Source organism: Anoplopoma fimbria, chromosome 9, assembly GCF_027596085.1.
Source record: "Anoplopoma fimbria isolate UVic2021 breed Golden Eagle Sablefish chromosome 9, Afim_UVic_2022, whole genome shotgun sequence".
Lineage (NCBI taxonomy): Eukaryota > Metazoa > Chordata > Actinopteri > Perciformes > Anoplopomatidae > Anoplopoma > Anoplopoma fimbria.
In genome coordinates this window covers 27,631,531-27,657,330 of record NC_072457.1, presented here as the reverse complement: position 1 = coordinate 27,657,330, position 25,800 = coordinate 27,631,531, and the positions used below count along the sequence as shown (strand labels likewise).

At 38.9% G+C, this 25,800-nt stretch overlaps 1 protein-coding gene across 1 annotated transcript in view; it reads left to right on the top strand.

The window, feature by feature from the left end:
- Positions 1-20,112, top strand: part of nt5c2b (5'-nucleotidase, cytosolic IIb) — a 22,220-nt gene extending 2,108 nt beyond the window's left edge. Inside the window, exons 2-18 of the mRNA XM_054604110.1 lie at positions 89-208; positions 4,811-4,884; positions 9,892-10,009; positions 10,320-10,415; positions 10,569-10,660; positions 10,857-10,914; positions 11,525-11,618; positions 12,333-12,386; positions 12,542-12,625; positions 12,774-12,815; positions 12,912-13,019; positions 14,184-14,250; positions 14,362-14,532; positions 14,923-14,974; positions 15,272-15,332; positions 15,593-15,769; positions 16,771-20,112. Of these exons, the coding sequence (XP_054460085.1) occupies positions 108-208; positions 4,811-4,884; positions 9,892-10,009; positions 10,320-10,415; positions 10,569-10,660; positions 10,857-10,914; positions 11,525-11,618; positions 12,333-12,386; positions 12,542-12,625; positions 12,774-12,815; positions 12,912-13,019; positions 14,184-14,250; positions 14,362-14,532; positions 14,923-14,974; positions 15,272-15,332; positions 15,593-15,769; positions 16,771-17,031 (1,710 nt within the window). The 5' untranslated portion in view covers positions 89-107 and the 3' untranslated portion in view covers positions 17,032-20,112. The remainder of the gene's footprint in view (positions 1-88; positions 209-4,810; positions 4,885-9,891; positions 10,010-10,319; positions 10,416-10,568; positions 10,661-10,856; positions 10,915-11,524; positions 11,619-12,332; positions 12,387-12,541; positions 12,626-12,773; positions 12,816-12,911; positions 13,020-14,183; positions 14,251-14,361; positions 14,533-14,922; positions 14,975-15,271; positions 15,333-15,592; positions 15,770-16,770) is intronic.
- The last annotated feature ends 5,688 nt before the right edge of the window (positions 20,113-25,800 follow it).

Here is a 25,800-nt window from a genome sequence, read left to right as displayed (position 1 = left end):
CTGAAGTGATTGCATTGGGTTGGGTTTGTGTTTGACCATAAACTTTTAAATTGAGCTCCTCCATATGTGTTACTTTCCCTCTCTCCAGACACTGAAAGGTTTTAAAGATGACCACTTCATGGAGTGACAGACTGCAGAACTACGCAGACTTGCCTGCCAACATGGACGGCGTGTCTATGAAAAAGTACAGAAGAGAACCATACCATAGGTAAGAAACACGTGTGGAGGTACAATGTGCATTTCTGAATATCTGACACTACATCAAGATGAGATACTGGAGTGTTTTATGACATAAATTGAGCAGCCTGACAAAATAATTTACCCTTTTGTTGTGCAATAAATATAAATTGCAGTGAAACACAAGTACTGGGGGTGGGCAAAATAACTAACACAAAGACTTTTACTTTGATGATATTTACAATAACAAAGTCAGTACACACAAGTTGGTCACACTTGAAAGATGAATTTGTCAGGAACAGGAACATATATTTTACAAAATTATAATCATTACAACAAACGCTAAATGTGAACAAGCTGCACTAGCTTCAGGAATATTTTTGGGATGTTAAAACTTACTTAGATTGTTGTTCAGACTCAGAACAAAATAGCTGCTGAACTTCAAACTCCAGTTTCAAAGACCAACGTATAAGACATGTAATTTCCATGTAAAAATATACATAGATTGTAAACCCATAGTCTGTTACAATCAAAAAGCAAAGTTGTGTATCTGTAATGGAATGAATCTTATGGGGGTTCAATAAATGATCAGTAACCATCAACAAAAAGGGCCATTCTGTGCACAAACATTGGTAAACAAGTTATGATAATCATAACTGCACTGCTACTTCCTAACCATTGCTAAGCAGCTAGAGAAATAGGAAGAGGTTCCCCCTCTCTTCACTTCCCCTATATAGTGCTGACCAAAAGTATGTCACATTACTTCTCAATCAGTAGATCACATAACATGACTTCTTGGAGTATGTAATCTATACAAAGTTTGAATTAGATCTACTGTGGATGGCCAAACAGAGGCATTCACTGTTCATTTCACTGAGACAGAACAAATCGTCACATAATTTCAAAATCTTATTGCTTGAACTGCTAAGCAATAAGTCTATAACTGCATTATAGAAAGTTTCTCTTTGTCATGTCCACTATTTATTTGCTCTCTTATACATTCCTTGTCATTTAGTACAGCAGAAGCCATACTAGGTCATGCCACTCAGGTTTTGTGAGCTGAGATTTTTAAGAGGGTTAGGCTGGTTCAAATACAGTCAGTCTATTGTGTTTTGGGTGTGTTTTTTCTTACTCTTGTGCAAAATTCCTCTCTGCCTCAAGGCAAAATGTCACCCGACTGCAGAGGGCACGGGTGTGAGTGCATTACGAAGCTTGTCGTTGGCTTCAAGGCAAAATGTGCTCTCCACATTTGTTGTACATCGAACTGAATTGTCACTTATTGACACTTAGTTGTTTTAACAACTTACACAATAGCAGGAATTTTCCATAGAAAGTATTCCTTGTTCCTGTACCTGTTGACTGGAAACGCCCTGTCGTCATACTGACAATGAAAGGCTCATTTAGGGAAGCATTTGGCAATAAAACGTGTGTCGCTGTTCAATGTTTAACTCATCTCAGGAGATGCATGTCCACTGGGTACTGCTGTTCTTTCACTCCATTATATATGACCCGCAATGCTCACAGGGTTTATGAAACAGTCACTCATCTGTTAGCTGTGTGTGTGCTGACATAAGTCACCCAGTCCATGATCTCCCCCACCCCCTACGCTCTCCAGATACTCACATGCAAACAATTACACATGCAGAGATAACAAAAGTACAAAGGTGGTGTTGCGCTCGCTAAGACAATATGCGTGTGACAGTAGTTCTGGTTAATTAAAGTAACCAAGGCCGCTTGATCTGCTCAGTCTTTCTTGTAAAATGAAAGAGGCCATCGAAGGGGACATTATGTTTATCTCACAGGCAGACAGAGACCAATACTTCAAAGTAAGAGCTCAGCTGGAACAATGCAGCCTGACAGTGAGCTGCGTGTCACATAGCAGAGGGCTGACGACTCTGCCCAGCATAGATAAACCTTCAATCTCAGAGACTCGAATCCCCGTCTGCATGAGATTAGAGAGCAGTGGAAAAAATCTGTCTGATTGTCGCACAGCTGCGCTCAGATGGAGTAGAAGTTGTCGAGGGATTCTGTTATGGGCGTGGTGTGGCCCATGTTGGATATTTGAGGCAATAGTGTTGTCAGCGGGACCAAAGTCGAGGCGAACCCTGGTAATCAAGTCACCCAACCCTTTGTCAATATGGGCGAGTTAAGGAGAGGTATGATATCTCCTATTATTTATGACTGTCCTTTAATCACTTCACACATGCATTGAGCAAGAGGTCATATGTGAAATTACAACAGCTTTACAAAATAGAATAGATTTAGATCTAAATCCCTCTCTGGAAAAGGCGTTTGCCTGCTCAGCCCAGAGAAATACTGACCGTAGTGGTGCATTTGTTTTTATTAAGGCCATAATTATCTTATAAGCAACTGAATACCTTGAAAAATAATCAGTACTGAATATGTATCGTGGAAATTGAAATACCACTGATAACATTAACATATGTCAATATAAAAGTTAAAAAAAAGATTAAAAAAGAAAAGAAAATCTATATCTATACTTTTTTTTGATCAAATGACTGAATTGGTGTCTGAATTTGATCAGTTTGAGCAATTTAAGTTTTATACTTAACTTAAAATGTATTAATTTGAGCAACTGGGACATACTTTTTTGAATATATATTAAATGACATAACACATTTGTGGGTAAAAAAGTTATAGAAAAGGTTTAGTCAAAATCAATGCTATTAAAACCATTTATTAATAATAAAATTAAAAGTTGCTCCTGAGAGAGAGCTGCTTCTCCAAGTGTTTACATCAAAGCATATCTCAGTATTGTGAGCAGCTGTGGGGCAGGGGCTTGCTTGATTCTACCTGGCTTGTGATTGTTCTGGATGTCTTTGAGGGCCAACAAACATCATGCTGCACAACAACAACCCTGACTGACAACACACAACAACAGAGAATGACGCAGAATGGCCACAATAATTTTGCAACAAGTCAGAAAATGTCTGAATGGCAAGAAAGCAAAGAGAGAGAGAGAGAGAGAAAGAGGAGGGGGGGGGGTATTGTTTGTGGCTGCCCTGTGTAGTTGGAGCAGGTCAGACCAACGGAGAATCAAACCGAGGTTTAAATTCTCACAGAATGCATCACCAGACGTCTGCTGGACTAACATCTAAATGGGAACTTGTTCACTATGGATCTGCTGCCAGGTATTTCACAACTGATTAGAGATCGGTGAAGATGTCACAGATTAATGAGAAGATAAATTGTCTTGCAGAGTCATGTGGTTGGCAGGAGTGATGCAACCTATTTTTTATTTCATTGTGACATATTTGATTTCCCTGTAGCCAATTGACATCGTATTTCTAGCATGTTTAAATATTGACTTGTGTGTAAATATCTAGGAACAGTCACAGAGGCTGAAGATAAGATGTGTAGGTGTGTGCCAGCAGTCAGAGTAGCAGCATGCATCTTTTCTGTGAATGTCCTGTCAACCAGGTTATGTAAACACCGTCTATCACTGTGGCCGCTTTGGACCTCAGTGTCCTGGTTGATTTATGAGTCAGCACATTACGGCTGCATGTTTCCTGGAAGATTGACAAGCTCTGAGCTGAATCTGTCAGGTTTCACCATCCTCTGGTTTAGAGTTTTGTACACTTCCAGTGGTTTTAGCTGCCACTCAAGACCTGTGGTTTCAAATTACTCAACAAAGTTTTTTTGTTACCCATTTTAGTGCTGCGTGATGTGTCATTATATGCTGCAATTTAAGTTAGAGTTTGTAGTTTTTCTGACATATGAATGATTTAATTTTAAATCGCATGTGAATGTAAAATGCAAACAAAGATGAAGGCCATATATTGTTCTTGTTCACTACAAACCTTGTAATATGTATATTGTCACGACGGATGATCTTTGTCATTTTGTTTTTCCTAAGCAAGATTTCCTAGTCACCGAGGAACAACGCGTACATTGTAACACTTTGACAGTAGGATTACATTTAAATGGGCTTTCTTTAATAGCTGCTGTAGAATTCTTACAATGCAAAATGACCCCCTCTTTGTGCTCAAGCATGTCTGTATCATTGTCATGTAACCGTTATTTAATTATAGCATAGGTTTAAAAACAATCTTTATTACAAATTTGATTTAATAGATTATAGATGATTAAATAATGCTCCACTTCACATGTGGTCAATTTGTGACGCCGTTTGAGTCATTGCTGGACATTGAATTCCACCATTTTTTGTGATTGGCAGGAGAGTGACAGGCTGACGTGAATATATTTTTGAACCCTTAATGTCAAAATGAATACCCAAAGTTGTAAATGCAAATTTGTAAATAAGTGTTTCACTACAAACACTAAACACAGTGCATCTGGTGCAGAAATTACAATCCTAATGGTACTGTGATGTTATTATCAAATAACGTTAACTAACTAACATAAGTTGAAGCTGAACACATCTCATTGTGTGTGTAATTGATTTGAGTTGTAGCAGTATTTTGGTTCATTTTCACATTACAATGTTTTTGTGGATACTGAATAGACCTATTATTTTAGCCCACAATCTGGGTTATAGTAGGTCCATTCAGTTAGTGACAAAGCTTCTTTTGAGTCTGCCAGAATAAATGCTAATCTTGTTGTTGAATTTTGCATTGCAACTAAAACATTTACCTCAACTTGTTTCCTCCAGAGTGTTTGTCAACAGAAGCTTGGCAATGGAGAAGATTAAATGCTTTGGCTTTGACATGGATTACACTTTAGCAGGTAAGTCGAATACACATTCACCTAACTAATCATCACTGGAGCAGAAACAAAACAGTTGCTTTATTTTTTTAAACTTTGTATAAATAATAGGATCTCTTCAATGTGAAGATTTAAATGCTTGTGTCACTTCCTTGTTGTTAATTGAATGTCTTGAATGGATTTTCTGACTTTTACCTTATACAATTTGATAATTTGACAAATATTTGGCTATATTTCTAACAGTTAGTAGCCTAAATACTTTTAACTGAAAAGACAAACTATACATTAATAATTAAAATAATCAGTAGGTTTAGCCCTAAATGATACTGAAATGTTTTTTGCACGTAGTTCAAATGGGTCAGAGGGTTAAATAGCAGATCCTCAGTTTACATGGATTGTCTTTCCTGTGGTCAAATTAATAATGTAGTCCAAAGTGTCCCCCCAGAACTGCAGCTTGTTGACCACAATATGTTATTTAGGTCAATGCCGGTGACATAGTGAACTCACTAAAACATAACAAATATTAAGCAGAATTCCCTGGTACACAAAGTGGATTGTATGGAGATGTTCTTTTTCCTACTGACCTGTTGCCAGGCCAAAAATATCCTGGTTTTTCATTCCATTTTGTTCAGTGACTCAGCTCCAGTTTTTGGTCTCACCGTTTCTATAAATAACTCATCTCTGACTTTGAAAAGCAGGTCACGTTTGTTTGTTGAGTTCACCAGCGATGGCTCCCTTGAGAACGGGGATCACTCGTAGTCCCTCTCTGGCTCTGAACCCCTATCCCTGCTCAGAGTGCAGGAGATTTTACACACGCTCAGCTGTTGACATGACTCTTTATGGGTGCTCATAACCAAGTGTTAATGTTTACTGGAAGCTTGGCTATCATGTATCTTTTAGAGGGTGTTCAGGTTTTGATCACGGAGGTACTCCATCAACTCGGGGGAGCTGGTAGTGTCACAGAATGGCTGCTGCTTAACCACAGCACCCTGGCTGACTGACTCATTTGTTTTTAGGGGGTGTTAGAGGCAGTTCAAATGTTCAGAGTGCCTTAAAAAAGGGTTTCCCAGCGACTTACTTTCTGTTTCAAACTGCCATTATTAAATGTTGACAGAGCTTCAACATAGAATAGTAAAGTTCTGAAAACAAATAACAGGATATTGTGTGAGTTGTGTGTGGTATGAGCAAAATATACCATGGTTTCTGAATCATTGATATGTGGTATTGATATTACATTTGACATATTACAGGAATGCCCGCTTCTATTGTTCCTACATGTAACACAGTTTGTGCAGTTTTACAACTTTTATCATTTTGCGTGATATGACAGTGTTTTAAAACAAAATAAAACAAAAAAACACAAGAATTAATCTTACTAAACATGAACATTTGAGCAATATGTTTGTTTCACACCTTATAAAGTCAAGAGATGAAGCTTGATATATTTTCTCTATGATGCTGTTAATTGCTCCTGTTGTTACATCATGCTGTGATGCACTTTTGCTAAAATTATTTATCTTAATTTATCACCCAAATATATAAAGATCAAAGGTTGCACACATTTTGTAATATTTTACAAGACTGTGAACTAAATCAACATTGTTTTACAACACTGCCATTTCCAAAAGGGAGCACATAGTAGCCTGCAGGGAATGTTGCTGAAACACATAATTAAGCCCAGATTGCATTTAGAGCTGCATATAGTTTTGTCCTAGTTTTCCTCAGACTTTTGGCTGGAATGTAAGTCCCAGAGGCTGTGCTCAAGTTTTCTCCTTTTCCACAATTTGTTAGATGGTGTTATAAATCTTTGACAAAGGCCTACATTTGCTTATTAGTGTCCACAGGTAGATTAAGAATGATAACGAGTTGGTTTCTAATATAGATTGATATATGACATGGTTCAGATAAAGTCTCTGTGTGGGACACTTTAGGATCTGGATTTAGTCGTCTAGCAGTAGAAGGGGGGGGCAGGTTGTTTACCTTGTGTGTGAGGGGTGTACATTACCTTTAGACCTAAGGCGACCTGACCTATAAACTCTGGAGAGACGCCACACACACTTCACCAAATGGAGCAGCCGGGGTATAATTAACTGGCAACAGTCTCATCAGAGACTCAGTGTAACAGATCCCCGAAGCTAAGGCTGCTTCTCGGCCCAATTTTAAATAGATGGCCGCATGTGTGAATGTGTGTGTGTGCGTGTGCATACTGACAGCGTGAGAAATGTGAGAAGGGGTTGGCTTACAGCAGCGGAGCGAGGACCCCCATAAAACAGAAATGCAGGAGTCAAGGACACTACAAGCAACAATAACAACTTCCGGTCTGCACACAAATTCTGTAACCCTAACCCTTTTTAATGACGTCTGTTGATAATACTTTCTCTGAAGCCTCGTTAACTAAAATATGCAACTTTCCATGTCTGTAGCTTCCAGTGTGAAAACAGAAATCAATCCAGACTACTGCTGAAGCCTTTAATCATGTGAAACTGCGAGTGGCGTCTAGAATAACGTTTGAAAGGGATACACTGTAGGCAATGGGTGTCATGTGTGCGTGTAGAATTTTTAAAAGGGCTTGTTTTTCAAGTTAAATAAGTAAAATGGTTTCAGTGTCTTTTAAGCCATAAAAATGTTTTACCTTTGGTTTTTGCTTATTTAGATATGAACATGTTATGTAATAGTAAAATACTTGAGGTCTGACACCAAATCTTGTGTTGCTTTTCATGTTCTGTTCATAAGATCATGTTTTTATTCCTAACTTAATTTTGACTGTTTCACATTTAGTGATATTTAGTAATATTTCATTTTATAGAGAAATACTTTGAAACAAAGTTTTCAGGGGCCTTTACGGGCCAATAAAACAAGACAATTTTTCTTGACTAATTAATTAATATGTAACAAAATAACTTCCTGATCCTGAATGACAAGTCTCACTTTGACACAATCTAGACTGTGTGGGAGTTGGAGTACCACACCAGTGTCCCAAGGTCAACACATGAAAAGAGCTGACCAGTGAACTAAAGAAAGAGAGAGTGATGAAAGCAAAGGTGACAGAGGGGAAACAGCTCTTAAAATCGGATTCTTTTTAGAGCCTCAGAGCTATTAGAAGACTATGACGAGTAGGGATGAACGACACAGGATTTTATTGTGTGTTGAAATGAAAAACACTTGCATAAATTGGTCATGGTGAATCTACATACCCAGGGTTTAATCCTGAATATTGGCACGAGTGACTTGAAAAAGCTGTCTAGCTCACTATCATGGTAGAAAAAAGTACTCATAATAATCTTGTATTTATTAAGGACATTAAGAAATATGATTAGCTAATTTCAGATTGTTTGACTTTTTTTCACGTTAAAATATGTCTTATCTGTGATGCAATAAAAATATTTATTTCTTAGAAAAATGTAAGGTAAAGTGATTCCAGTATGTTTTAGTTTCATTTTAAGAGTTTTTAAAGCATATTTTTATGATTATAGGGATAATATCGTGAATCGCAATTGATTTTGACTAAGGTAATTGTTGAATCACATTTTTATATTTTCCCATGCCTAATGAAAAGTGAGGGACGACGAGGAGGAATGGCAATTAAGTTGGTGTATGCTACTGCTCCGGGCACGGGGCCCAAACCTTTAGTTTGCTGGAAGACCACAGTGGGGGGTGAGGGAGGGAGGGGGGTTTGAACTGTGAGAGACTACGTGATTATAATGCAGAAACAGGCTCAGGCTTACAGAGTCAGGGTTTCAACTAAAGGACAAAGCTTTACTGAACTCAAGATTTCCCTTTAACTCTGTGCATACTCATTATGCTTCTGTGTGCAACCCAGCATTGGATACAAGTGCACACTCACCCATTCTGCAGAGTGAGACACAGATGTTTTCCTGTTTAGTTCTGCAGTGCTGCTCCCCCACCAACTGTCCTCTATCCCAGCGTCATCAGCCAATATCTCTTCCGTCTCCAGGGGCCCCTCCACCCCCCCCACTGGGAGCGTAGAAAGCAGGCAACAACACAGGCGCATTCTTTCTATCGTATTTATAACATCTGACATACTCTTTTCCCAGTGTCACATAGCTTTTCAATCCTTTGCCAGCCTATTCTGAGCCCAGCATCAATCTGTTTTTTTATTTTCAGAGCCCTCCCCTGCCTTCGTTTTGATAAATATCTGGCTCTGGTGGTTGTAGGGTGGTGAGGGCTTGTCATCGCTCTCAGCACAACTCATTAGAGCTGCCGCTGAAGGTTGAGTGACTTTTTTTCATTTTCACGCCTGATCCTGTTTCTTTGTGGATTTGCGTGCAGAACATAAAGATCCTTGTCGATTGCGAGGAGAGTAAAGGGCAACGGGGGTGTGTGAAGGAGGGGTTCACTGGGGAGTGAGAACATGTCAAATAACTGGAGCAACGTCACTGACTCTCAAGTGGACGAGGTCTCCTTAGAAAAGTCTCATGTACGTGTTGTGCAACACGAGTGGGCTCCGTTGACTGCACGTCAGCTCTAATGAAACGTTGTTTGCTGTTTACAGCATCAACAACAGGTCATGTTCCTGAACTGTATACATAATACAGTAGTTTATGTAAATTTTACTTGTATACCACGTGCTCCACGAGCTCTCCTGTCAGCCAGATACCACTTCAATAGCTGCTGATAATTGTTGTTTTAAGCAGTTGGAGTTATCTTCCACAGAGCCACAAAATGTGTCACAATGAGCTTTCACCTGTTACAAAAAATGTCAAACTGGGTGGAAAAATCTGGACAAATGTTACCATATATTGATTTGTTTCATTGTTTTTATATACGAGATAAAGTTATTTTAGTTTACAGTGACTAACAATGGCTATTGATAAAGCAGAATCACCTGCTTATTAAGCCAGGACAGAACAGTCTGATAACTAACACAATCATTTTTAAAAGTCGACGGCAAAATCTCTCACTTTATAGGAGATTACACACTACTCTTACTGTGGCGCCACGTGAACTGTCATCTTCTAATGGGTTCATTTTAGTAAAACTGTGCGTATGTTTGTGTTTAATTTCTAGTGTACAAGTCACCAGAGTACGAGTCACTAGGTTTTGAGCTTACAGTGGAGCGCCTGGTTTCCATCGGTTACCCCCAGGAGCTGCTCAGCTTTGTCTACGACCCATCATTCCCCACCAGGTCAGACCAATCAAACCCCGCCACACAGACTTCATAATGATGATGCTTTTATTGCCTCGGCTCTTATCATTTTTAATCCCTTTAACGAGCTAACCTCAGCGGATGTAGCTAGTACTAATAAGCAGCGCTAAGGGAGTTGGTGGAAAAAAAACATCACCTGTTCAAAGTTAATTTACACTCCAGGAAAATACCTCTCAGTCTGTCCTGATAATTACTGTTACCACATCACAAATTAGTTAAAATGCAGTATGGTACGATCAAGTGATAAGTTATCTTAATTTTGTATTGGAAAATTTCCTCTGACTTTCAGGGGCCTTGTGTTTGATACCATGTACGGAAACCTGTTGAAGGTTGACGCCTACGGTAATATCCTGGTCTGTGTCCATGGATTCAACTTCCTCCGAGGGTGAGTGTGTCCAAAATTTCCCCCCATCCTCTGAAAACGATTGTAAATCATAACACTGTATGTCAATTGTGTATTTTTGACATTGTCTACATTTGTTTGAGCACAAGAAAGAAGACAAATGAAGGTTTAGTGTAGTCTTTTCTCTTTTCCCAGCCCTGAGATCCGTGAACGGTACCCAAACAAGTTCATCCAGAGAGATGACACAGAGCGCTTTTATATCCTTAACACACTCTTCAACCTGCCAGGTAAGGCCTCTGAGCACAGAGGAGAATACCATGGGACTGTTAAAGAGAAATAAACAAGCAAGAAAAAGCTTTATCCTGAATGAAAGCTGAATGATACAGTACGTTATGGGAGGTCAGAGCAGAAACCTTTCCCAGAAGTTTGATTGATCTGCTTCATCACTGATGACTCCTCCCTGCCTTTCTGTTTCCTTCACAGAGACCTACCTCTTTGCATGCCTTGTGGATTTTTTCTCCAACTGTGACAGATACACAAGGTAAGGAACTGTTTGTAACACTATCCATCATGCAACAACTTTCTGGGCACCGTATGGTGATGCAAAGACAGTTGCAAGCCAAACTGGGTCAAGAGCAAGCCCTACAGCATGGGAGGGGCCAGGTGTCTCAACTGCTAATCTAAGATAATTGTTATAAAATGTAAATAAAATGGGGGATTCAGTCAAAGAGCCGATATTTTTCTATAACAATGATTTATTAATCTCTTCTACTAATTGTAGAAAAGCATGATTTCTTATCAGAAAGAGATATGGATGACAAATGTTCTCACTAACTATTTAAAGAGAATTACATCTTGATATAGTTATACGATAATCTTTTAAATGTTACTGTAAGGAGAGGTATTGGCCTGTAAATTTGTAGAGATTGTAATCTGGAATGGCTGCATGTCCTTTGTCCTCTGAAACCTGGTTGTTGGTCTTTTAGGGGGAGAATGCTTTCCTGTTTGGCTGGGGACCCCTCCAACAAGGGAAGGCTATCCCATTTAAAAGCAAACAAAAAAAAACAAATGTCATGTTTTTGAAAACCTTCTGTAAAGATGTGGCCTGTGCGACGGCTGTGTACGTGTGTGTCTCTGTTCCTCTCCCTCAGCTGTGAATCTGGCTTCAAAAACGGTGACCTCTTCATGTCCTATAAGAGCATGTTCCAGGATGTCCGTGACGCCGTCGACTGGGTCCACTTCAAGGTGAGACACTTATTGAACTGACATGATGTGTGCTTAGTGCTCCATATTCATGCCTGGGTGCTAATGCTGCTGTCTGGGCATGAATGTGCTGAGTGCTGATAGCATCTGGCCTTTAGAAACTGATATTTCTTGTACAAGTAGCTAATATTTAGCTCGCTCTCATACCTGTTGTTTGGTTCATTGGTCCGGATCAAGGAATATTCATGTATTTTTGCAAGAGCTTTATGTTTGAAGTAATGTGGCTCAACAGGTCAACAAAAGCGAAATCCAACTCTGTTGACTGACAACAGGTCATGCTGGAGTTGCCTGACTGTTACTTACTTCTTTTTATTTATCTTCTCTGGTGTCACAAAGTGCTTGTGAAGAAATAATTGATTATGAGAATAATTAGTCAAGAAGGCAACTAATCTTTTGTATTATTTTACCAAAATATTACAGGAATGGATTTAATAGTAGATTATCCTTTGTATTCTCCCTAAAACCACATACAGTGTCTACTGCCACAACATCATGTGTTACGTCTGCTTTGCTTTCACAAAACAAACTAAATGCCACAACTCAAGTGGTTTATACGGATTGTCACTTATGACTGTTACTGAAAGAAATGAACTGGTATTTAAGCCTCTAACTTTAGAAGTTAGAATGTTACAGACTGTAATTGTTTTAAATCTTGATTTTTAGTGCTTAGTCTGACTCTGGTTTCTCACATTGCAGGGTACACTGAAGGTGAAGACGGTTGAGAACTTGGAGAAATATGTAGTGAGAGATGTAAGTAGTTGGTATTCATTGCTCCAAGTGTACTGTGTTAAAAAACACACGTACACACACATACACAGTGTAATACATACTCTGAGAGGCCAGTTTGTTAATATGCCTAAAGCTTCAGTCTTTTTATTTCTCTTGTTCTTCTCTGCTCCCACCAGGGGAAGCTGCCTCTTCTTCTAAGCAGAATGAATGAAGTAGCCAAGGTTTTCTTGGCTACCAACAGTGACTACAAATACACTGATGTGAGTATAAGCGTGCAGGTGTGAGACAGATGATGATGAATTACCGTTGAGAACCATTTCCTGGAATTTCTACTGGTCTGTTGGCAGCTGTATTGACGCTTAACAGTGCTGCGTTTGATTTAAATGTTGCTGTGTTGTGTTCTCACAGAAAATCATGACCTACCTTTTTGACTTCCCCCATGGCCCAAAGGTAAAGAATAGCTTCCCTTTGATCACACAGTTTCTTTAAATACAGGTGAAGGTGAAAGACATATTTTATGCTCATATGTGTATGTGTGACTTTCAGCCTGGTACCTCCCACCGGCCCTGGCAGTCCTACTTTGATCTGATCCTAGTGGACGCCAGGAAGCCGCTGTTCTTCGGAGAGGGTACGGTGCTCAGACAAGTCGACACGGTGAGCAGATGCAGAACAAACAGTTGATATTAATAGGTGTACTGAATGTGAACGCTGACATGTCGCAGGCCAATTGCATGTCAGCTTTTTAAGCTAATGTGAACAACCATCCAGAAGTTAAATTCACATTAATACCAACAATATTCTTTAAGTCCACAAATGTAATATTCCGATCATTATGATTACTCTGAAACGTATAATAATCTAAATTTCATTGCATGATATTCATGCTTATACCCAAATTTAAAACTTGTGTTTCCTTGCTTTGGACAATTAATTTGTTGATTTTAAAAAACATAGTGTTTTTTCCTTATCTTGGTAAGAGTGCTCTTAACTACTCGTAAAAATGTCTATTCCTAAGTGAAGAGCAAATATAATAAAGCATTGATGAATCCCAGAAATTAATGGTTACTCCCAAAATAAGAGCAATTTGTAGTTACAAACAAAAATCATATCGCTTACTGCATTGTTTCACATTTTGTCGTCTTTGGCAATAAATTGATGTTTTTTTTGCATCAGAAGAGCCACTATTGTGTTGTTTGTGCGCTGTGCATCTATGCTTTGGGACTGTCTATCTTGGCATACATATCAGACACTAGTTGTTGAAAAGTCTGATTTTAAGACTTGATTACACATTTGTTTTTCTTGACAAATGGTTTAAATACACAATAACAGCTGCACAGTCTGACAAAAGTAGACGACATTTCGATTTTAAGAACTTCTGCTCTGGTTCAGCTTCTGTCAAAATTGCTGAATTGATTTAATATGGCAAAAGTGTTTGCCTCAAATTCATCTATCACTCTTTGTCTTTGTTTGCCAGGACTGCTGGTTGTTTTAGCTTGATTCTATTTTAAAAAGGACAGGAGTGTGTGTTTATAGATAGTAGATAGGTTCTAACATAATGCCAAGTATGGTCTTTAAGTTAAAGATTAATATTTATGGAGGGGGAACAACAAAAATAGTTTATAACTATGTGAGAAAATGTAAACTCTATATACTGGATGCAGCTTTCAAGGTTTACCAAAGCTAGGCCTATCTCTCAGTCTTAAAATCACACTCGTGTATGCATGTCAAAATGTGTTGTGGCTTTTATGTCAGCGGTTTACCTCTAGGATTGTGCAACGGTTCCTCTCAATAATCTGATGTTTATGTTTTTCATTTCAGACAACAGGGCGTTTAAAGATAGGAACCTACACAGGACCTCTGCAGCATGGCATAGTCTACTCTGGTGGTAAGACTCTTACCTCAGCCATTCATTCTTTGACCTGGTGTTAAGTTGTGTGTAGCAGTTGTGATTAAAAAGATCATTTAGGTAATTAAATGTCTCGTCATCCTTCTCTAGGTTCCTCCGACATCGTGTGCGACCTGCTGGCGGCCAAAGGGAAGGACATAGTCTACATCGGGGACCACATCTTTGGAGACATCCTCAAGTCCAAGAAGCGTCAAGGCTGGAGGACGTTCCTGGTTATACCTGAGCTGGCCCAGGAGCTGCACGTGTGGACCGACAAGAGCTGTAAGTTTATAGACAATCACATAAACACAGATCTATAAACATGCGTAGTGACATGTAGAAAATAGTAGTTTGGCTGTATCTTTATATACCTGCATTACCACTTATTTCTTTTACCAAGTAGTGCCGTCCTAGTGGCATTATAAAACAGTCTCAACAGGGACCTGACCTTGGGCAGCAGCTGTGATGTTAGACCTTTACTTTTCAGAAAAAGTAGTACATAAGCTAAACGTGATAAAGCTCATATAATCAGAAGGTTCAAAGTCAAAACACTGACTTTGGATTGTCACATTATCATGCAAAAATAGCATTTATACAGCTAACTAATGGTAGAACACTTGATATGCATCGTAAATCTATGTGACATTCACCCTTTTCTCTCGTGTTTTTCAGCGTTATTCGAGGAACTGCAGGGCCTGGACATTTTCTTGGCAGAACTCTACAAGTAAGAACTCAGAACTTTAGCCTCCCCCCTTCACCACATCCTCCTTGCTGCTCTTTGCTCTCTGCTGTAACAAGAGCGTGTTTTAGAGAGAACAACGTGGTCAATAGGGTAAAGTCATAAGGGTTTGCTCCCGCAGGCCTGCCTGTTAACCAGGTTCACTGAGGTTATTTATAGCCTGGCACGACTCGTTGTTGCACCACCTCTCTGACACATTACCTTTCAGCAGACTTGATATCAATATCCTCCCCTTCCCCACCCTCATACTGTCCTCATCGTCTTTCTCTCGTCCTTCCTTAGGCATCTGGACAGCAGCAGTAATGAAAGGCCAGACATCAGCACTCTTCAAAGAAGAGTCAAGGTACGGCCTTAATCACCTCTGTTTCTATGACAACAAGAGACCTGCCTACATGCTTTTAGCACTGGCTGCCTAGAGACGTCCTAGTTACCAATGCCCATATTTAAAGTATGTTTGATACGGTTTATGTGTTTACTGTAGTCTAATCATTAACAATAATCCACTCATCAACAAACAATGCTTTCTAGGGTTGGGATGGTAAACATGTCTTTTTTGACATGACTTTGCAGGCTCCTCAGTGTCTTCTCTTCATGTCTTTTTAGAAAGTGACACACGACATGGACATGTGCTACGGCATGATGGGAAGCCTTTTCCGCAGCGGCTCCAGACAGACTTTGTTTGCCTCTCAAGTGATGCGTTACGCTGACCTGTACGCAGCCTCCTTCATCAACCTGCTGTACTACCCCTTCAGCTACCTCTTCAGAGCTGCACACGTACTGGTGAGTCACTGAATGTTAATCAAAGGAGCTGCATTAAACCATAGACCTTCAAAGGTTAGGGGCAATACCACGTCTTTATCTTACAGATACTGATAAGAAAGTCTTGTCTTATAATATTAGGATTCTAAAACATGACCTGTAGACATTTCTCTCAGGTCCCAGACCTTTAAAGGTCAACATGAGTCTTATTATTTCTTCTTTACTGTGTTAAGACTGTTCACATTGATGAAAAACTCCAATATCATACTTTAGCTCAGGAACATTGAACTCTCAGATTCTTTAATGGTCGCCCCTTGCTCAAGGGCTTCCTCCTTCACTTATCTCATCCACCTGTCATCCCTCTCAGATCACAGAACATCAGACCTCTAATAAAGGGGAACTCCACCAATGTTAGTCATCAAAGTGGTGCTACTGCTCTATATGTGGAAATAAAAGAAAAATCTGATAAATTGCCCAAAAGACTACAAGTTTCAAAATTGCGAAAGGAAAAATGACAGACCACTCATATCTGTTATAGGATAGAAGCTCCAGGCTACATTAGCCGCTACTATCATAACACACCAGAATCTCTGATCAAACTGTCGTCCGTAGAGTTACATTGTAGGTATTTGGGCGCTAGGTTGTCAACTGACCGTGAGTCTGACAATGGTACAGAAGTGCAACGCTAAATCAGTGGAGAAATAAAACACACAGTACTCTTTTTTTGGAGGCTGAGCAGACAGTGGTGGATATTTCTGTTATTTATATTGATAATGTCAACCTGGGACTGAGGGGGGTTGACATTATCTTCCTTTTGAAACAGAGAGATGCTTTCTGGATATAGAATCTGAAGTTTTCATCCGAGCTACATTTATAAATATTTAAGCATGTACCTGTTCTGTAAAACATCCTGACAAAAGCACTGTGTCTGACCCTCTGGTTAAATAAAGAGCAGACTCTTCCAGTAAGTCGGCTCTTGTTGCCAAATTGTTTTTTCTTATTTTGTCCTCTCTCTTCCCCAGATGCCGCACGAGTCGACGGTGGAACACGCCCACGTGGACATCGACACAGAGTCGCCACTGGCCACACGCAACCGCACCCACTGCAGCGACTGCAAGGACCTGGAATGCAAACGCAACCAGCTGACCCGCTCCTTCAGCGAGATCAAACCACCCAACCTGTTCCCCCAGACTCCCCAGGAGATCACTCACTGCCACGATGAGGATGATGATGAGGAGGAGGAGGAAGAGGAGGAAGAAGAAGAAGAGGAAGAAGAAGAGTAATGAGCTGGACATGGAGAAGATAGTTTCTGCCTTCTCATGTTTCCCAGCAGAGTCGGGTAGTTATCTCTCTAAAAGTGAGGCAGGGAGGAAAAACATCTCCAGTGTGTGTGTGTCTTTGTGTGTGTATCAATACTGTATGCACACAAACACACACACACATACAGGAGATTTCTGAGGTAGTAAAAAAGGACCAGTTGTCAAAAAGGACAGATCATCTGAATCTCAGAAGACTGTATGCATGCTCTGTCCTCTTAAAGCCAACCTCCCCTAGCTTCAATGTAAAACAACAACTATTTTTTCATTCATTTCATTTGATTTCTGTATTACTTCCCCCATCAGACAGACAGAACATTATGTTTTTAAATCTGACTTTTAGGACCTGCTGGTGGATTAAATAGATGCAGTCACCTTTATACTGAAATCCATCAGATATGTAGTGTAGTTTTAATTGTAACAAACTAACATTGCTGACATAGTATGCACATTATAATCAAACAAAAGGCACTGTTCCATTACGGTGTCAAAAGAAATGTACATACTGTATTGAAACACTTTTTTTTATGCAACATGGGAACAACATTTTGTTTTTCATCTGTTTAGTTTAATTTTGTCTGTTGTACTAGTTCTTTGTTCTAACTTGTATGTAAGGGTGTGTGACTCTGTGTGACTCACTCAGAGAGCAGCGTCCTGAGTGACGGTAAGCTAAGAATCCATTCTACCAAACTGAAGCACAGGAGCACTGAAGCACAAGCTGTTGTTAAACATGCACGTTTGGTTTGAAGTTAGCACATTGTGGTGCACAAGTGGCTCTTGAACTGATACTTTGTTACCAAGCAACAATGAGGACGGAGTACTGTAACTGTATTTTATGCCAATAGACTCTATGACAAACCAGAAGTACGGTAGTGTCTCTGGAACACCATGAACAGCAAACATGCAGTATTGTTTTCGCACCGTTATTAAGGAAGATGAACTTGAATATTTCAAAGGGTTTTATTTTAATAGGTGAGAGCAACAGAGAGATGTGTAAAGTGATATCTGTCAAGAAAGTGGCCTCAGTATGCAAGGAAATAAGGCGGTTTATAGAATGTACGGTAAAAAGCTCAGCTCACAGCTTCAGACTGTGATTAGCTTGCTTTGTTTATCTTTTTAGTTTTGGGGCTTTGTAAGGTGTATTTTTTGTTCAACCTGACTTGGCATCATCCCCTGGGGGAAACACGTCGACAGAGATCGTGTACAGTATTCTTCCGTTTGGCCTCTTAACACTGTAAAGTGACCATTTCATTATAGTGTTGGTTCTAACTCTGTTGCCAGTTTAAACTGGATGAAAATCAAAGTTCTTGATTTTGCATTTGCATTACTAAATAACAAACATGATGGTTAAAAAAACATCTTAAGATATAATTTATTAAAAAAAGCTCAGCTAATTTTCATCCATGCATTTTCAATTTGCAAAAAACAGAAGGAAACACCAAAATTTGAAGAAATGTCAAAATATCCTAGTTTGCATGGGTTTGAAAAAAAAAATATCTATATAGTTTTATTGTGAATGGCGCACTCTTGATTACGTCGTCTCAATGCATTCTCTTCTTCTGCAATGATTTAATGGTGTCTGACTGAGAATTGGAGCCACAAACTGTTCAAACCAGCTTCTAATATTTGCAAAACAATTGTGAACGGAAACCTGCATTAAAAGGCATTTTCTTTCGCCTAAAATTAGCACAAAATTTGGATGGACCAACCATGCTTGTGACCAACAGCCCAAGAACTATAAACAGATTTTGATTTATCTTGCTAAATGTTGATTGGTTAAAAAAAAGTATGTGACATCACCTTATCAAAATAGCCCCACCCACTTCAAACTAGTCCAGAGTGAAAGGAAAAATAGACACTTAGATATATCTCATGTGCGCCTTCAAGGCCTTTAATACAGGTATTACTTGCATATCCATTTGTTCCAGATTGATACGTGTGTCCAAATGCATCAGTGTTACTATGCAGAACACTAAGACAGCTGCCTGAATTTTTCATTTTTTTCTTTCCCCTTTCAACCAGTGTATCCTGTATGTTAACTTTCCACAAGTTTTTATATTTGGTCTTGACATGCTGTATCAGTGCTGTAAGTGTAGGACCAGCCGTTGATTTAGGCCACAAAAGGGAAGAAACATGCCATCTATTTTTTGCATCATTTTTGGTTCGGCTTGATGTGGTGAAAGGTGAATGTGTTTAACTCCGTGGTGATTCATTTGGTAAAAGCTTGTAAGACATTAAGAAACATAGTACAGTTATTTGTCCTCTTTGATCATTGTCATTATAATTATTTTCAAAATCTTTTCTTTCTTTTTTTTTTAGAAATGAAATATTTTATTGGTTTGTTTCTTGACATGGATTAACTGGATATGCTACATGACGCAGCTGCATTGCAAATAGGACTGTCTTTTCTTTGCATATGCATGTGAAAAGAAGAAGCATATCTGTTCTGCTAAGGTGGTTATGGTAGCATTGATTTTACTTTTATGTGAACTGTATCATTTTAAGGAAAAGCTTTTTTGACATTTGTCATTATAGTTTACATAGGGATAAAAAAAATTACAAACCTGTAAAAAAAACAAAAAACAGAAACACGTACAAGGGGAAATGTGAATAGTACTAGAGTAAGTACCGTAACAGATATATTACTTGTAATCAATACCATGGGGGTTCTTTTTATTTTTCTAAGATAGTGTTTTTAAATGGTCTTGGTTTACAAAACTGTAAATAGACATTTCCATTTCCTTATCTTTTTCTTTCACAAATTTTCTGTCACCCAGCGTTTTTATCTAACGAAAGCCTGGCAAACAGGTTATACTGCTTTAGAAGATTTGTATCCATTGTTGTGATGCCCTAAATGCATCCACATTAACAACGGGTGCCAAAAAAGTAATCTTTCATTTTCTAAACTATAATAATCCTTTGTTTTTATGCATTTCAATTCATGTTCTCCCGAACAGTGTTTTGTTTGTTTGATTCCAGAAAATATCCTACACACTGTACATTGAGGTAAATTACATAAAAATGTAGAATAAAGATAGTTTTTCATAATTTTCTTGTTGTTCATACCTTATTACTAATCAGGCTGGATTACCATCAAGGAACAGTTTAATCACTAGGCTCCAGGTTTGTTGCAATTTGATGAATTGAAAAAAAATACCATTAAAACAGTGGTGGAATGTAACTATGTTGATTTACGCTACTGTACTACAATAGGATTTTGAGGTACTTGCACTAAGTATTTTCATTTTATGCTACTTTGTACTGCTACTTCCATATATGTTGGAAGCCAATATTGTTATAGCTTCAGAAAGACCTGGAATTAGCTGGTACAATTGTTTCAAAGAAAACAATAAGTAATACACTCAACCGCCGTGGCCTGTATGCACGCTCACCACGCAAGACTCCATTGCTGAAGAAAAAGCATGTTGAAGCTCGTTTAAAGTTTGCTGCACAACATTTAGACAAGCCTGTGAAATACTGGGAGAATATAGTCTGGTCAGATGAGACCAAAATTGAACTCTTTGGTGCCATAATACACACCATGTTTGGAGGTCAAATGGCACTGCACATCACCCCAAAAACACCATACCAACAGTGAAGTTTGGAGGTGGGAACATCATGGTGTGGGGCTGTTTTTCAGCATACGGAACTGGCAAACTTCATATAATTGAAGGAAGGATGAATGGAAAAATATACCGAGACAATCTTGATAAAAATCTGCTGCCATCTACCAGGATGATGAAGATGAAACGAGGGTGGACATTTCAGCAAGACAATGATCCCAAACACACAGCCAAGGGAACTCTGTATTGGTTTCAGAGAAAGAAAATAAAGCTGCTAGAATGGCCCAGCCAATCACCTGACTTGAATCCAATAGAAAATCTATGGAAAGAACTAAAGATCAGAGTTCATAGAAGAGGCCCACGGAACCTTCAAGATTTGAAGACTGTTTGTGTGGAAGAATGGGCCAAAATCACACCTGAGCAATGCATGCGACTAGTTTCTCCATACAGGAGGCGTCTTGAAGCTGTCATTACCAACAAAGGCTTTTGTACGTATTAAAGTATTAAATGAATTTCAGTAAGCGTGTTCAATACTTTTTCCCTGTGTCATGCCATTGTATTACACATAACTTAATTTCTGAACTTATTTGTTTTGTTTTCTTTGTATGTATGGATTACTTGGGTTGTTACCGACACCTGGTGAACATTTCATGTCAATAGCACCTTTAGAAATATATTTACTGAGTAAAATGGTGACGTGTTCAATACTTATTTTACCCGAAATTGCACGCACTAGTACCACGCGAAACAGAACCTATTTACGCTTCCCAGTCCCCATCCAACTGAAGCTGAAACTGCAGCCAATTGAAGAAGCACATTTGTCTTCTTTGTTGGTTCTCATAGAAGAGACATGAGGTGTTGGGTGAGGAGCAGCAGACTGGAGAGTTGGACCTGATAAACACTATCATTAGTACACAGCTGGAAATGGCAATGTTTCGTGTGTCTGTTGTGGGTTTTTTCAATCTCTGTCTTCCAGAAAACGGTGGAGGAGCATTCGTAGAACCACAGTTAGGCTCATCACTTTGATTGTCATGGTAAATATTGTCAAAAAAATGTCATGAAAAATAATATAAATGTGATAAAGAAAAATTCACAGTTAAGTCTTAAAAAGGTCATAGTTTATTTTGTCAAGAAAACATAGTAGAGCATGTCCAGAGAAAAGTCATAGTATAGTTTTAATAGTAATTTTATATCTTGTCCTAATAGGGAGAAGGATCCCTCCTCTGTCGTTCTCCCAGAGGTTTCTTCCTTTTTTCTCCCTGTTAAAGGGGTTTTTAGGGGAGTTTTTCCTGTGCGATGTGAGGGAAGGACAGAGGATGTGAGGGAAGGACAGAGGATGTAACATGTGCACAGATTGTAAAGCCCTCTGAGGCAAATTTGTAATTTGTGATTCTGGGCTATACAAAATAAACTGAATTGAATTGAATTGAATTAATAGTCATTTGAAATTTAGACAGGAAAAAAGGCATTCAAAAGTGACAGTAAAGCATGTAAAAAAAGTAACAGTAAATTATGACCAAAAAAGTCATCATTTGGTATGTCTAAAAAAGGAATGAAAAAGTCCTCATATAAATAATAGTCCAAAATAAAACTTTCATGCCAGATGTGCACAAAGTAGTAAATGAAAATCAAAGAAACCAGAACAGACAAAACGACAAGAAACTGGATCAAGGTAATTCAGACATGTGCCGAGGGATAAGCACATAATAGAAAAATAGCAGCCAAACCAACAACCAGCAGACAAAGACAGGACTGTAAATACACAAGAAACTAATGAGACAACAAGACACAGGTGTGCAGCCACGACGGCAGGCTGAAAGCTCATCAGTGGAAGAAACACAAGGGAACAGAGCAAGACTGACGAGACTAACACAACACAGGTGATCCACAGAAAAAAGGAGGGGAAACCTCAATGAAAGGAAGTCAAACAGATGAAACTCTGGCGCATTGTCCCTACCAAATAAACCAATAAAAAAATTAAAAATTAAAAAAAAACTACCACAGGTGACAAGAGGCAAGTCATTTAAAAATAAAACAGGAAACAAAATAAGTCAAAACCAAGGTTGTGACAGTTTAGTACTTCCAAAATGGTCATAGTGTATTATTTCCAGTATATCTTGATCAAAAGTTCATCATATTATAGTATAATAAAAAAATCATACTATAGAATGTTCAGAGAAAGTCATAGTATGGTATGTGTCATGTTTTCATGACACTAACTTCTGGACTGTAGGTTTTGACCCAAATGCAGACAAGGGAGGTAACAGAAAATAAAGGGTTTATTTCAGTGGATGGTGGGTGGTGAGACTTCCGCGCACATGGTTGTCGCATCTGGCTTGTCTTTGTCTTCCTTCTCCCCGCCATACTGTTTAAGGAGAAGAAGGTGCTGCCTGACTGCGATGGCGGACCTGGATAAAGAGCAGATAAGTGCCTCTCACTCCCACATTCACGCACTTAAAGCTGAGCTCACAGTTTTTTGCCTGTTGAGTGTTTTTTTCTTTAATAAACTTCTTTCTGTCCTCCAGAAGCATGTTTCTGAAACACTTGCATCTTTTCAGTGGATGCGGCTTGTGATGCATGGGGCACATCTTACTCAGATCTTCCACTGACTTTCTGTCTTTGATTTCACCTCCTTCTTCCTTTGGGAAGGCACTGTAGAGAGAAGCAGTAATGAAGCTTGGATCATTCCTTGCTTTGGCTTCCTTCCTTACCAACTCAGAAAAGAACCAAATAATGGTGGAACTTCATGTTCTTCTTTAAATTTTGACCCAACCATTGTCCACTGATCTTGCAGGGGAAAGGGAAGCTTTTCCACAATTGGACCTATTACTCTAGATGTGTCAAGGTAACTTAAACCTGGTGAGAACCCATCTAGCTTTGCAGTCTCCCCTTCAAGCAGCTAATCTCCCAGTTCACAGAGTTTGAGACGGTTTTTGCTGCTTAGTATTGGAAAAGTCTCTAGTTTCGTCAACAGCAACCTCTATATTGCCTCTGGGGAACCATAGCATTGTTCTAGTCTGGACCAGATCATTTTCAAACCAATAGATGACCGACTTTGGGCCCAGCCATTTAATAAGCAGACTCACTTCCTCGCAGGCTGTGAAACCCAGTTCTGCTATGATGTTCTGAAAGGTGGATTTCCAGCTGAGATAGTTTTCAGGTTTGTTATCAAACTTAGTAAGTACTTCTGTTACCAGTTGGCTCTTTGCTAGAAACCATGCAAGCTCAGTGGTTGCGATGTTATTGGCAGTAGGTTGTGGATTGTGTATATGTTGAGGATGTGGACCACAAGATGAATAACAGTGTTGCTGTTTACCTGTATCTTCATTCTTAAGTATTGCTTTAACATCCTCTGCTGGCGAGAAGCCAAACTGCTCCTCTAATCCACGAGGATGAGTTGGCGTGAACTGCCTCATAAGCTTCCAATGCTGGTGTGAAGCTGTGACATCATCATGCAGCACATGCAGGCTCCATGTTGGAATGCAGAGTTACATATTCACTAACCTTCTGCATTGAGTTTGTTTCTATAGGTAAAAGATCAAAACCTTCACCTTTCTACCATGTCAATCCTAGTAGCAGCAGATTCCATTACCTCTTATTTTGCATTAGCAGCTTCAGCTTCCCTCTGTAGTTGAAGTGCATCAAGAGTCGTTTCTAGGCGAACCTTCTCTAATTTAATTTCAATTTATTTTTGCGCAAATGCCGCTCTTCTTTAAGCAGCTTGTGCTTCTGCTCTTGCCCGGGCTGCTGAGCAGCGAGTGATCTGGTCTCCTGTCTCGTTCTGTAATCTCTGTGCTTTCCATGTTTTCCGTGGAGTCGGATAAACTGACCTGAGGGAAGATGAAGTATTTGTTTGGCAAACTTACTTTACTTTAAGCTGTTGCTATCCGTTGTTGACTTCTAGTCCCTCGCAGGGTGCTCCCATTTAACTGTTCTGCTTAGACTTAATGGCGACTCTGTGTCATTTATTGGGCTTTGCAGTCAGTGTCAAAATGTACAAGCAATAATAAGTTTTCATCAAACTTAAATACTGTTATGTGATTTAGAATATTCATTTCACTTTTCCCAAGCAAACATGCTAGCAAATCTAAATGAATCGTCACTAAATTTCAATGTTTGATACAAAATAATGGAAACATGCATTCCTGTACCAATCTACTCATATTAAATCATTTAGATGTTGTACATGTCAGCAAAATCTTTCAACTTACAACAAACTAACAAACTAAGACCTCAGAAATATACTTAAAGCTATAAAAGTAAATTATTCTCACTGGTATTGCCGCTCAGAGGGCCAGAAAATGAAGGATGGATACTGATAATATTGTTCAGTCACTCTAGTAGAACAGAGCCATCTTGTCACAAAACCAGGAAAAGTAAAAACCACTACTTCCTGTCACATGTGCCAAACATTTAGTAGGTGAACACTGGATCATATACACTTAACACTAGGTGTCAGTATTCGCACAACCTGGGCGATAACTGGCGAAAAACTGTACAACCTTAACTTGACACTAGGTGGTAGTAATTGCTTCAAATAAAATACAATTCAGTTCAAATAGTATAGTATGTCGTAAAAAGACAAAAATAGAAGGTCAATAGTGTATCGATAAAATGTCAGAATATAGCACATCAAAAAAAGTTTCATTGTAGAATGTCCAATAATGTCAAAGTATAGTATTTTGAAAAAAAGTCTAAATAAGTATTTAAAAAAAAAAAGTCAGTAAATAATGTCAAAAAAGTTATTAAAAAAGTCATGATATACCATTTAAGAGTATGTAGAAAAAAAAAAAAAAAAAAGTCATTGTACAGTATGTGCAAAGAGCAACGAGTAGGTCAAGAGGTGCGTAGGAGAATACTTAGTGTAGACAACATAGAACAAAAAAACTCCCACTCTCTCTTCTTCACTTGCACAAGGGGTATTTAGTGACAACGTTTCGGTACACAGACCTTCCTTTTTAAAAATAACCTGATGAATGTCTCTTACATTGGCATTTGGCATCTGCCTACAATTATAGGAATAATAGCCAGAGATTTTTTTTTATTACAGGTATGCTGTTTATAGTCGTAGCCTATGAATTGCCTCATGTGCATGTAACAGTGCTAATCTAAGAGGCCCCGCACAAAAGTATAACATGACACCCTATCTTAGTGTCAGTAGATCTGTGCCGTT